This window comes from Bos mutus, chromosome 8 (genome assembly GCF_027580195.1).
Source record: "Bos mutus isolate GX-2022 chromosome 8, NWIPB_WYAK_1.1, whole genome shotgun sequence".
Taxonomy (NCBI): Eukaryota; Metazoa; Chordata; class Mammalia; order Artiodactyla; family Bovidae; genus Bos; species Bos mutus.
In genome coordinates, this window is record NC_091624.1 from 51,268,403 (window position 1) to 51,282,566 (window position 14,164).

General features: G+C 47.6%; 1 protein-coding gene across 1 annotated transcript in view; it reads left to right on the forward strand.

The window, feature by feature from the left end:
- The window catches only part of PAX5 (paired box 5), a 180,517-nt gene that overhangs the window by 87,976 nt on the left and 78,377 nt on the right, over positions 1-14,164 (forward strand). The window contains exon 7 of the mRNA XM_070375639.1: positions 12,590-12,719. Coding sequence (XP_070231740.1) covers positions 12,590-12,719 — 130 coding nt within the window. The remainder of the gene's footprint in view (positions 1-12,589; positions 12,720-14,164) is intronic.

Sequence of the window (14,164 nt, forward strand, 5' to 3'; positions counted from 1 at the left end):
GCAGGAGACCCAGGTTCGATCCCTGGATTGGGAAGATCCCCTGGACGAGGGCATGGCAACCCACTTCAGTATTCTTGCCTGGAGAGTCTCATGGACAGAGGAGCCTGGTGGGCTACAGCCCATAGGGTCACAAAGAGTCAGACACAACCGAGCATGCACGCACGCTTACACACGCTAACACCTAGAACAGTATCTGATGTGTAGGAAGCATCCAACAAATATGAGTACTCCTGACTTATCCTGTGTCTGAGGGTTTCGGTCAGAGATGCTAGAATCGTCTGAGGTGGAGTCTGAATTAGCTGTGAGAGGCCTGGTTCTCTCAGCCTTCTTTTTCCGGCGTTTCTGTTGGCGGTGTCTGTTTGGCTGTAGCAGACCTTGGTGACAGAGGGAATGCCCTCCCGAGACTGCCTTTTGCCTTTTCAAAATGTTGCCTGATAGAAGGTTCTTCCTCATGGGGAACAGAAGGGGCAGAGAGATGACCTTTGACCTGAGGAGTGTGTCTTTGTGTGTGTGTGTGTGTGTGTGCGCGCGCGCACGCGCATGCATGTCACCGCTCAGCAGTGGCAGGGCAGTGGTGGTAGGGAAGGGCATCCAAGCTCCCCTCCCGGCCTCCACCCTATTAATCTTGCACCACAGAGGGAAGTCTTTTGTTTCTTTACAGCCACAGGGATAGCCTTTCTGTCTTCCTGCATTTGGGAAATAAATCCAAAAGAAAGTGAACTATGAGCATCCTGGGATGTCCCCCACTCCTGTGCCAGGTACTTAAGGATGGAGGACATCCCTTTGCATGCCCCCTTTCAGGCCCCTTGGTAGCCAAGAGGCATTCCTTTGGTGGTAGTGAGCCTCCCTGCCCTTCTCCCTTCCCTGTAGCAGGATGGGACAGCCGGGCTCCACCATGAAACTGCCTGGAAGAAGTTGGTGGAATTTGGCTGCTCTGAGATAGAGCTCTGTTTTTGGAAATCTTCCTCCTCTTTGCTACATCAGGATCTGGATGGCAGAGTCTGAGAAGACCCTGGCAATTCCCAAGGAGGGAGTCCTCCTCTCCCTCCTCCACACAGTTCCCTCCCACTGCGTCTTCTTATCATTCAGGAAGCCTTGGCTTCTGGGTTCTGGCTCTTGTCCTCCAGAAGTGGAGCTCTTGTCATTTCTTCTTTTGCATTTGGGAGGACAAGAGCCAGAATGCTCCAAGCCCAGGGCCTTCTCTCCCTGCTCATCTCACAGGTTTCCTGAAGTTCAGGGTGGACCCCAGAATCTTTTGTTCCTTCCCTCTCTCCCTTGCTCAGCTTCATTCAGGATACGTCTCCCCAGCCTACTGGCCCAAATCAGACTGCCCAGAGGTGCCTCCTCATCTCAGAGGGAGAGCAGATACAATGTCAAATGACTGGGATCAAGTTCACTCGCTCAGTTGTGTCCAACTCTTTGCAACTCCATGGACTGCAGCATGTCAGGCTTCCTTGTCCATCACCAACTCTAGGAGCTTGCTCAAACTCATGTCCACTGAGTTGTTGATGCCATCCAATCATCCTCTGTCGTCCCCTTCTCCTCCTGCCCTCAATCTTTCCCAGCATCAGCGTCTTTTCCAATGAGTCAGTTCTTTGCATCAAGTGGCCAAAGTATTGGAGCTTCAGTTTCAGCATCAGTCCTTCCAGTGAATATTCAGGACTGATTTCCTTTAGGATGGACTGGTTTGATCTCCTTGCTGTCCAAGAGACTTCCAAGATTCTTCTCCGACACCACAGTTCAAAAGCATCAGTTCTTCATCTCAGCTTTCTTTATAGTCTAACTCTCACATCCATTCATGACTGCTGGAAAAACCATAGCCTTGACTAGATGGACCTCTGTTGGCAAAGTAATGTCTCTGCTTTTTAATATGCTGTCTAGGTTGGTCATAACTTTCCTTCGAAGGAGTAAGCATCTTTTAATTTCATGGCTGCAGTCACCATCTGCAGTGATTCTGGAGCCCAAGAAAATAAAGTCTGACACTGTTGCCACTGTTTCCCATCTATTTGCCAGGAAGTGATGGGACCAGATGCCATTATCTTAGTTTTCTGAATGTTGAGCTTTAAAGCAACTTCTTCACTCTCCTCTTTCACTTTAATCAAAAGGCTCTTTAGTTCTTCTTCACTTTCTGCCGTAAGGGTGGTGTTGTCTGCATATCTGAGGTTATTGATATTTCTCCCGGCAATCTTGATTCCAGCTTGTGCTTCATCCAGCCCAGCGTTTCTCATGATGTACTCTGAATATAAGTTAAATAAGCAGGGTGACAATATTCAGCCTTGACATACTCCTTTCCCGATTTGGAACCAGTCTGTTGTTCCGTGTCCAGTTCTAAATGTTGCTTCCTGACCTGCACACAGGTTTCTCAAGAGGCTGCTCAGGTGGTCTGGAACTCCCATCTCTTTCAGAATTTTCCACAGTTTATTGTGATCCATATAGTCAAAGGCTTTGGCATAGTCAATAAAGCAGAAATAGATGTTTTTTAATTTCACGGCTGCAGTCACCACCTGCAGTGATTTTGGAGCTTAAGAAAATAAAGTGTGTCACTGTTTCCATTGTTTCCCTATCTATTTGCCAGGAAGTGATGGGACCGGATGCCATGATCTTACTTTTTTGAATGTTGAGTTTTAAGCCAGCTTTTTCACTCTCCCCTTTCACTTTCATCAAGAGGTGATAAATATTGCAAACACAGGGTGGTGAAAATCCTGGGGCAATTCAGAGAAGAAAATGATTTATTTCAACCAAAAAGACTTAGGGAAGAGACGGCATTGAAACTGGGCCTTAGAGAACAATGATTTGGACTGGGATGAGGATGGAAAACAGAGTGAACAGAGGCACTGAGTGGAGTGACTGGGGTGCTCAGGAATTAGTACAAGTGCGGTGTGGCTGGAGTTGTGGGTAGTTTCAGAAGTAGGTAGATCTGAGTTGAAATTGGAAAAGCAGGTTGGGATTTGGATTGGGGTCTGTATGGTTTGGGTCAACATTACCTGGAGGCAGTGAGGAGCCAGGGAGGGTTTACAAGCACAGAGCGCTCCCTTACAAATAGCATACTGGTTAGGGATAGGAGAAAATGAATACTTCAAAACAATCCTATGCAAAATCACTTTCCATTTCACATGAGCTTGTGGTGAGTTCTGCATTGACTGTGAGAACAGCATGAGTTAACCAGGCGATGGGGTGACAAGAAAAGCAGAAGCAAGCTGCTTATGCTGTGAGAGGACATTCGTTGGAACTGGGGTCCCAGAAAGCACACTGAAGACCAATAGAGAGCACACTGAAGACCAGCGTGGGGAGGCCTTAGCACTTTGTGGTAGCCAGAGCTGTGTGGCCACCAAGCGGCTGCCTCAGGAAGTAGGGAGTTTCCTGTCACCAGTGAGTTTTGAGCATCAGCTGAAGATCAACCTCCATAACCCCTGAGCTCCCTTGGGTCCTGAGATTTGGTTCACTAAGATTCTCTAGGGCTTCTCTGATGGCTTAGCAGGTAAGGAATCCTCCTACAATGCCGAAGATGGAGGAGCTGCGGATTCTATCCCTGGGCCGGAGGAAATGGCAACCCACTCCAGTATTCTTGCCTGAAAAATCCCATGGACAGAGGAGCCTGGTGGGCTCCAGTCCATAGGATCACAAAGAGCTGGACATGATTGAGCAACTGGGCAGACACACACACACACACACAAGTTTCTCTAAGTGGCCATGGTGGGAGAAGGGGGCCTCCAGATGAGTCAGTGCTAGAAATTTCTCTGGGACAGAAACCAGAATATCTGATTTCATTCTCCTCCCTGGGCTTTCCCTCCTGTGCCCACCACCTGTGTGTCTGGGAATGGGCTGGAGTGACGCCTGGCATGCTGTAAATGGAATAGGGAGAGATGAGTCAGTTAAACCTTGCAAATCTCTTCTTGGAAGCCCCTTGATTCTACTGCAGACCATGTTGACCAAGTCATGGACACAATTCTGGAGAACCACATGAATAATGAGCATGTCTCATTCATGCCTAGGGTACTTTCTGATGAATCAAAGCATTTTTCTGTCACTTACTGTCTCAGTGACCCTGGGAAGCACCTTGGATGCTGTTGGCAGAGCCAGGCCATGGTACCTGTCCCAGTTCATTTGGATCCACAGGCATTTATGTCACATCTGTTCAGAGCTGGGCATTGGGCCAGGAACTGCTGTCACAAAGATAAAGGAGACACAGCCCTATTCTCATGAAATTCACACTGTGGTTGGGGAATGAGGGCCCTTAAATAATGAAGTATACAATACAGAGTGTTAAGTGCAGCTGTAGGGATGTGCATGCACTTTAGGGTTCTAGGAACACAAGAGGGGAAGTCCAGGAGGGCTTCCTGGAAGAGTGAGGCCATTCAGAATTCTTAGCAGTTCTTCCCCTCTGATAATACTGGCAGTAGCACTTTGTAGATTATGGAGCACTTTTGCAGGCATCATTCATCATCCCTCCTTTCAGCAAAAATGTCTTTTGCAAGTTTGATTCATCTTCCATTTGGTTTAGTGGAGATGGAATGCTCGAAGTTTATTGTTTTTTGTGTTTCTTTTTTTCTTTTTTAAAATTAAACTTGTTAGTTTGAAATAATTATAGGTTTACATGCAGTGCTAAAGAAATAATGCAGAGGGATCCCATATACCCTTATCCAGTTTCCTCCAATGATAACATCTGGTAAAATCACACTGGGATATCAATGTTGATAAACTCACTGGGATACTGGCCATGAAGACTAAAAAAAACGAGAGCAAAAAGACCTGCCCTCAGGAGTTGACATTCTTATCACTTCCTGTATGCCTGGTCATAACCCTGTGCGGTAGGTCATGTATCCCCACGTTGAAGATGAGAGAAGGAGCCGAGAATTGAGGTGCCTGGCCTGGCTCCACAATGCACGAACCTTGCCTGTGGCAGACGTGAGCCCTGTCCTCCGGTCCTCCTGTCCGCAGAACTGGCGGGTTTCTCAGCCGCACTCCTGCCTGTCATCAGGCCAGGCCCTGGGGACTCGCCTCCCCTACTCCAGCTTCCGTCCTTCTCTGGGTAGGTGCGTAGTTGAGCAGGTGTCTGGTCCCTCAGGTGGGGGACTGGTTGGCCTGGCTCTGGCCCATCTCCCAAGGGCCGCCTCACGCCCAGCGGTGAACCTGGAGGACTCAGCAGGTGATGGGGAAGCCTTGTGCTGGCCCAGGTGGCCAGCTGAGGCAGCAGCCCCGCAGCCTGCCCCCCTGCACTGGCCTGCTTCGCGCTGCCCTCCTTCTCACGTGTCTGTGTTTCTTTTCTCCTCCATGCTATGGCAGTGGTGCCCCGTGCTGATGAGACAATACTTGGTGCAGCCCCAGGCAGTCCTTTTCCAGGTAATTTCCTAGGGACCCAAGTGACACCAAGCACACACCTCCCTGGCGCGCCGCCTCGAGTCCCTGCTACGAGTCCATGGCCTTCCCTGCTGCCTAGTGTCCGAAGTGCGGCCCCTTTCCTTATCCTTCGGATCTTCACAGTCTCCTCGGCAGGCAGGGGGCAGAGGGCTAGACTTAAATCTCATTAATGAGGAAAATAAGGCTCAGAGAACTGGCCCAGCTTGCCTGAGGTCACACAGGTGAGACAGAGGCAGGGCTGGGGCAGGAACCCTGTGTTATTGCTCCTAGTTCACTGTTCTTTCTACTATGGGATCAATGGCTTTATTTTATGCAGATAAAAATTAGCTAAGGAAGTCCATTCCCCTCCCACATCAGTTTTTCCAGGTTAGAAAAGATAACCCTGAACATCCTTCTGACTCAGACATTTGAGAGTGCAAGACTGTCATTTGGAGCATGGTATCTGAGAAGAGGTGCATACCTGGTGGGACTTGAACTTGAGGCCTCCTAGGGGTCTGTGGCAGTAGGTGGAGAAGTTTGGTTTTTTTTCTCAATAGATATTTTATCAATCAAGATGCAAATACTAAAAATGTGGAACCCACTCATTTAAACCATGCTTGACAAATGATTGCCTATCCTTTTTTAACTTTTTATTTTATACTAATGTATAGTTGATTAACAGTGTTGTGTTATTGACTATATACCAATGCAAAATCAGCAGTTCAGTCGCTCAGTCATGTCCGACTCTTTGTGACCCCATGGACTGCAGCACGCCAGGCTTCCCTGTCCATCAAAAGAAAAGGTTTAAAAAAATAAATTAAGTCACACGAAGAGAGACTTTTCCGATTAAAAAAAAATATTGTGTTAATTTCAGGTGTACAGCAGAGTGATTCAGTCATACATATTTATTCTTTTTCAAGTTCTTTTCCCATTTAGGTTGTTACATTATATTGAGCGGAATTCCCTGTGCTCAAGGATAGGGTGGGTCCTTGTTGGTTATGCATTTTAAATATAGCAATGTGTACATGTCAATCTCAAACTCCCAATCTATCCTTCCACCCCACCCTTCCCACCTTGGTGACCATAAATTCATTCTCTAAATCTGTGAGTCTGTTTCTGTTTTGTGAATAAATTCATTTGTATCAGTTTTTCAGATTCCACACATAAGTGATATACAGTAGTTATCTTTCTCTGTCTGACTTACTACACTCAGTGTGACAATTGGTAGGTCCACTCGTGTGGCTGCAAATGGCATTATTTTGTTCTTTTTAATGGCTGAATAATATTCCATTGTATGTACGTACCACATCCTCTTTATTCATTTGTTTGTCGATAGACACTTAGATTGCTTCTATGTCTTGGCTGTTGTAAACAGTGCTGCAACGAACACTAGGAGGCATGTACCCTTTCAAACTTTTTCTCCAGATACATGCCCAGGAGGGAGATTGCTGGGTCATAGGGTAACTCTATTTTTAGTTTTTTAAGGAACCTCCATACTGTTCTTCACAGTGGCCATACCAATTTACATTCCCACCAACAGTGTAGGAGGTTCCCCTTCTCTTTATACCTTCTCCAGCATTTATTGTTTGTAGATTTTTGATGATGGCCATTCTAACTGGTGTGAGGTGATGTCTGATTGTAGTTTTGATTTGCATTTCTCTAATAATGAGCGACGTTGAACATCTTTTCATGTAAGTAGGCAGAGAAGCTTTTACCCCAGTTGGCTCCATTGGAGTGGACCCTCTGGGACTTGCCATTGTTATTCAGTCTCTAAGGCATGTCTGACTCTTTGCAACCCCGTGGACTTTAACACGCCAGGCTTCCCTGTCCTTCACTATCTCCTGGAGTTTGCTTAAACTCACGTCCATTGAGTCAGTGATGCCATCCAACCATCCCATCCTCTGTCACTCCCTTCTCCTCCTGCCCTCAATCTTTCCCAGCATCAGGATCTTTTCCAGTGAGTCAGCTCTTTGCATGAGGTGGCCAAAGTATTGGAGCATCAGCATCAGTCCTTCCAATGAATATTCAGGGTTGATTTCTTTTAGGATTGACTTGTTTGATCTTCTTGCAGTCCAAGGGACTCTCAAGAGTCTCCCGGCACCACAGTTCAAAAGTATCAATTCTTTGGCACTCAGCCTTTATGGTCCAACTCTCACATGACTATTGGAAAAACCATAACTTTAACTATATGGACCTGTGACTTGCTGACCTCAGGTTATTTTCTTTCCTGGGTCATAGTCAAGAACAGAACCAAGGAGCCCTAATGGGAAGGGAACAGAAGCACAAAATCCACAAAAAGAACTCCAAAAACTTGTAAAAGTAGGAATGTGGGACACAGCCGTTACCTGCAGATGTTGGTGGCTTGACAGCCAGTGGAGGGAGGGGGTGGGGGCTGCTGGTACACCCAAGGGCATAGGCGCACCAATACAGCCCCACTCTTCAGCCCTTGGCTGTCCAAATGACTATGAGATGTGGAAATAGATGCCACTGTGACCAGGAAAAGAGGCACCAATCATGGGTTCCCTCTTTTCTTGTCTTTCTCTCGCCTGATCGTCCCTCCCATCTTTCTTTTTCTGTCATTCTTTCTACCTCTCCCAGCTTCCACTTTCAAAAAGGACTTGAAGTATCCTGCAAAATAAACAATGACTTATATCGACGTTAGCTAAGGCTGAAAAAGTTCAGAAATTATGCAGAGGAAAGGCTAAGATCATTCTACAAGGTGCCAGCATTGATACATTTGTGGTGACTAAGCTCTGAATTTGACTAAGCTTCCTGGCAACCAAGGCAAAGAAGGATATGTAGGGTTTCCAATGTCCCTGTAGTAATTTTTTTGGGGGGGGGATGGGTGGGTAATGAATTGTAGAAGACATTGACATGGAATTTGAATGTTCTAATGGGAGTGTCTCTAGAAGATTTTTTTTTTTTACATTTTTTGTTTGGTTGTTTTCTTTTATTGCCTCTAATCAGTGTTGAATGCCTGATATTCTGTCCCAGAACAATGAAATCACTTCCTCAGGGACTACACCACAGGGTAGACAAGGACGTTGTCTTCTGGTCACCTGACTTGATGAGGGGTAGAGGTGGGAGGTTAGCATATTATTTCCTGCTCTTGTTTAAACCCTCTACAGTTAATGTTTGGATTTTGTGGTGAATATCATGCTCCTGGATCATGCATTCATTCATTCATTCAACAAACGCTTAGGGGGCTCTCAGGCTATTTCCTGCTCTGTGCTCTCAAGGCAACCTGGAGGGAGATAGACAAACAGCCATTATACATGGTGGGAAGTATAATAGAGGTCTGTGCAAAATGACACCAATTATGGAAACATAGACAAGGGAATCTTGATTTCTTTGTAGGAATGTGGGGTCCAGGAATGGCTGCACCAAGGAGATGACATTTGAACTGGGTCTTGTGAGTTTAAGTGGCTGAATGAGGTGAACTTTCCAGGCAGAGGTAGGACAGTTCCTGGAGTGACTGAGGAGTAGCCAGTGAAGCGAGGGTCCAGGGACCCCAGGAGATGGGGGAGAAGGCAGTTGCCTCAAAAAATCACAGGCAGCTCAGTGGGACAGAGAATGGTGAGAAATTGGGGCATAATTACAAAGCAAATGAAATGACGGCATCCCCTGGCTCATGCAGGAGCAGAGCAGGAGCTATAGAACCCCACCAAAGGAGAGGGATTGGGCTCAAGCCCTGTAAGCAAGAGGTGTGGGAGGCATGCGTGGCAAAGGGCAGTGACAGCTGGTTTGTGAATCCAGCTGTCTTCTCAGCCCCAGCTCTTTAGGGAAATTCATTGCACCTTCTGGCAACCACTGGTGCTTGAGAAACTGGATTTTTGGATCTCCCATTGCATGTCTTACACAAGTTGAAGATTCTGTGTCTGGAAGAGATGATTCAAACCCAATTGCTGAAGTGACTAAACAAACCTTGATACTGAATTTAATGACTAAAACACAATCAAATAACAAAAAGCCTCTTCCATGTGGATATTAAATATGTTAAGAGGCAGGATTGGCCATTGTCCGATCATTTTCTTAAACCTGGGTTGGCTATGCTTCCTTGGGAATTAGAGGCTTTCCCTTGTGGACGCAGCTGCCTAGCCCGGAGTCTAGGAAGGGGCAGACCTGGTAGTGGGGTGGGGAGGGGCACAGGGGTGCTACTCTTAGCCAAGATACTGCCTGGCTCTCCTGAGGATAAGGGTCACTCATTCATTTGTTCATCCAGTGTTCACTGTGCAGGCTCTTCAGAGTCGAATCCCAGCTTGTCTACTTTTTCATCTGGACCTCTTCCTCCTGCAACTATCGACGTGCCTTGTTTTTGGATCACTCCCATCTCACTTCTGAGCTTTCTTTCAGCTCTACTCAGCTTGGGGGTCAGGGATTGCTCAGGTCCAGGATAAATAGCAGCTTGCCCAAGAAACATTTCTTTACCACTTCCTGTGCCGTGTCAATGAATGGCTCTGTGCCTTTGTCCTTGTTGGATGGAGCTTCAGGACCACGTGTCTTTTCCCTTGAGATCTGTGGATGAAGGGCAGAGAGTATGTTTGGTCCTCATGTGCCATCTTGCATACACAAAAAAGCTCAGTAAACACTAAGCATGCACTATGCTCAGACCTCTACTAGGACACAGGAACCTAGGGAGGTGATAGGCGCTGTCCCCATCCCAGGGTCTCATAAACCGCAGAGACCCTCACAGAGACAATTTGACCTCCTGGTTTTGCACGTGGCAATACACTGAAGGAGGGCCTCCAATGAGCTTTACATCCTAATTTTTTAAGCAAATTAGGAGGCTAATGCATGAACAAGTCCCATTCTGTGCTGGATAAAGTCTGGACAGTGACCTTTTCTCAATAGCTTCCGCTGCCTGGAATGAAGACTGCTGGGTGAGACCTACAGCCAGAAATATATTGTCCTCTCTACCTAGTACACACGTATCCACTTACAAAGAAACAAAGAATGATGAAGCAGGATTTACTTTTTCTATGTGAGAGACTTTTCTGTTCTAGTCGACTCTGTTTTCCATTGTAAAGGTTAGTACTAGCACAGTGATTTCCTACCTGTTGAAGGGTTAGGACACAGTATGAAAATCACTAGGGTAATTGTCAAGATTTTGGAGTCGGATGGACCCAGGTTTGCATCCTGGCTCTGGCACCTAGAAGCTGTATGACATTAGGCAAACACTTTCCTCCTACGTCAGAAGTCTCAGTTTCTTCATCTGTACCATAGGAATAATGTAGACCCTACTACATGGGGTAAGTGTGAGGATTAAATGGGATAACACAGATAAAAGCTCCGGGCATAGAGCAAGTGATTGATAACTGTGAGCTTTGACACAGTTGTGAATATTATGGTTCTTATTGTCCTGGTGCCACTCTGGACTCCTGCTTCCTGGGGTGTGGTAGTCAGAAAGGACTTCCTGGAGGAAGAGGCACTGAAGCAAGGCAGCAGGTTGGCCAGGAATCACTACTGTCCTCACAGTGACCAGGAGCTCTGTGTGAGCATCCCAGGGGCATACATTTTCTTTTCTATGAAGGGCAGACTTGTTCCCAAGTCTGGACCATGTTAGATGCTTTTGCCTTTCACATTTAGGTCTCTAATCCACCCAGAATTGATTTTTGTGTCTGGTGTAAAGTAAAGATCCAATTTCTTTTTTCCCTCCTTGTTTCTGAATGGATAACTGGTTCCCCTGCACTGTTTATTAGAGTCTCATCCTTCCCTGCTGATTTGTACATCACCTCTCTCATATATCAAGGTTCCATACATGCACAAATCAGTTTCTGGACTCGATTCTGTTTCATTGGTCGATTTATCCATGCCTGTGCCAGTCCCATACTGTCTTAATTACTGCAGCTCTATAGTGATTCCTGATGTCAGGGACGCCTGTCACCATCTTGTCCTTCTCCTGTAGAAGCCCCTGGGCTGGCTCTGGGCCTGTGCTCTTCTCTGCACATTGCAGAATCAGCCTCTGCTGGAGACAGGTGCAAAGTCCCGGGAGCTCTGGGCAAGAATTCATCTCAGGGTGCCTGGGCCTGCAGTACTCCTGGATGCACAGCTGCCACCCACCGTGCTCAGCATTTGAGCTGCCCTGGAACTACTTTCTAATTCATTTGCAGAGAAAAGCACCAGGGATATGCCTGAGTCTTCATCCCCTCTGCCTGCCACTTGCCCAGTGACTCCTCTGGTTTCCCTCCCAGTAACTCAATCCTCATCACCCTACCCAGAAAGCCTGCAAACTCCTTTCAGAAGACTTCTTGTTTCCTTGTCTAAGGACATAACCCTGGACAGACAGAAAGGCATCATCCATTGGCAATGCCAGGGTGATGGAGGAGACTCCCTGCACCAGAGCTTGGCACAGCCAAATACTCTGGCTTGGGTATCTGCGAATAATGTCTTTACCTGAAGATAGGCCTGGGATTGAAGTGGGGAACGGGAGGGAAAGACCTGTCACTCTTGCTGTAGTTTTTCCTGGAGTGGGAAGACCCATGTCGGCAGCTTCACAACCTTTCCAGAGACCATTCTGACAGTGGTGCCAAGGAAATGACACATCACAAGCTCTGGTTTCATGCAATGGCTTAAAGAAAAGAGCATGATTGTGTACATGATTGGAGTGGACTTGGTAAATCAGTTTTCAGCATAGTGGTGTTTACATGCTTCCAGAATTCAAAAACATTTGCTTTGATATGATGGTTTTGGGGTGAGAGTTCATGGTGAACCATCCCCTGTTGACCCTGGGCAAAGCCCTCCTCTCCTTGGGTCTCAGTTTCCTCCTCTGTGAAATGAGGGTTTCAACTAGTTGATGACCCAAATTCCCTTTAACCCTCGTTTTTGTGATTCTACGCTTGCAGGTTTAAGAGCACAGAAATGAGAAACTTTCCTTTCCAGCCTCTTGGCTACAAGATTCATGTTTCTGCCTTGGTTATAGATGCTTTCCTCCTTGCATAGAGGAGGTTGGTTGTCCCTGGCTGGCTGGGGCTGAGGGAAGGGAACCTGCAGCCATAAAGAAGCAAGGTTTGAATTCTCGTGAAGCTGCACTGAATCTTATCCACCTCCTCACTTGGGGAGACGTCCTGATTCTGGACACCTGTCTTGGTCTGTCGAGCTGAATGTGTCCTCTCAATACTGGGGATCTGTGAGCCCCCCAGGAGCCTTGGTGCTGGTATGGGCTAGCTGGCTGAGCCCAAAACGTGGCAGTGGTATTTGGCTGGAGTGCTTTGGAACCTCCGTGCTGAGACATCTGTCTTGTTTCCTCTTTCAGACTGCCGATTATTCCACCATGGCCTCGCTGGCAGGAGGGCTGGATGACATGAAGGCCAACCTGACCAGTCCCACCCCCGCTGACATCGGGAGCAGCGTACCTGGGCCACAGTCCTATCCCATTGTGACAGGTGAGGGCACCTGGGGTGTGGTGGGGCAAGGGGCAAGTGGCAGGGAGAGAGAGAAAGTATGTGATGGCGAAAATGGCTTCTTGGTGCTTTGGGGCTTGACAGGGGCCATCTTTCTTTTAATGAGGTTATGAGGTTCTGGAACAGGTTGGGGGACTGAGACATGGCTGTAGATGCTCTGGTAGAGCCAGAGGAGAGCAGGTAGCAAATGGGCAGTGGGCTGGGGCTGGATGGAGCAGGGAAGCCTCGCATCAAGGGGCTGGGTGATTTCAGGGCCCCTGGGACTGGGACTGAAGTGTTCAGAATGGCTGGGATTTAGCTGTCTGGGAGAAAGGCAGTCCTGGTGGGCCTCAGCCCATAGGGTGAGTGGGATTCCTGGTAGATCGCTGCCAGGAGTTTCAGGTTTCCAGGTGGAGTCAAGAAGGACAGGAGGTTTAGACTACTTTTCTTAAAGACCAGTTGCTTGAACTGTCAGTGTGAAGATGAAGCGTGTGGGCACTAGAGGCATGTTGCTGGATTTGAACTTGTGGTAGCTGCGTATTCTTGAGGAAGTTAAATAAGAATTCTGGCCTAACAGATGGTTTTTTCATCTGTAAAATTGTGCTAGCACCCACCCCACGGTGTTGCTGTGAGAATTAAATGCTGCAAACACATGAGCTGCTTAGACTCTGATCTAGCGCACACAAGCTCCCAATATGGCATGATTATTACTCCTTGTGAGGTGGCTGGTCACATCAGGCTTACCGCTAGGTAAGGGGCTGGACCAGAAGGGTGGAACAGGCAGACACTCCGCCCTACTCCAACAGCACTGGGCTAATACGGATGGACAGACTTAGCCAACAACTCCGGGAAGATGTCTGACTGAACAGGCAAGAGGCAGTCTTGGGTATTGAACAGACAGTGGGGGGCTGGGGGCACTTGGATGAGAGCCTAAGATAGTGGGATGTCCCTGTAGGCTGGTACACGAGACCCAGGAAGCAGTGACAGAGACAAGGGGTTCTTAGAAATGTGAGTGGGCTGTGGTTGCATCAGGGCTGGATCTGGGTTAGAACTTTAGGGAAAGAGCTGGATGAGGCAGGCTGTCTACCAGCTTCATGGAGGCTCCTAGGCAGGGCAGGCCCAGCTCTGAGACTGGAGCTCGTGGGGCTCAGGTGAGAGTAGCCAGGGCTCTTTGTGCAGATCTGGGTACTATGTGGAGATCAGTTAAGAGGCAAGAGTGACTTGGTCCCCTGTCTGCCTGAAATGGGGCCAGAGCCTGGAGGGCAACTGAGCCTGCAAGGGATGGAGTGTCAGTAACGGAGCAAGATCTATGGAGTACCTCAGTCAGAATGAACTGAGGTTCATTCTTTTACTAACACCACAGGTGTCCCATGAATCCTCCCCCTTGGGGTCATTAGGGTCTGTGACAAGATCTCTGACAGCATCCCCATTTTACAGATGCAGAAACC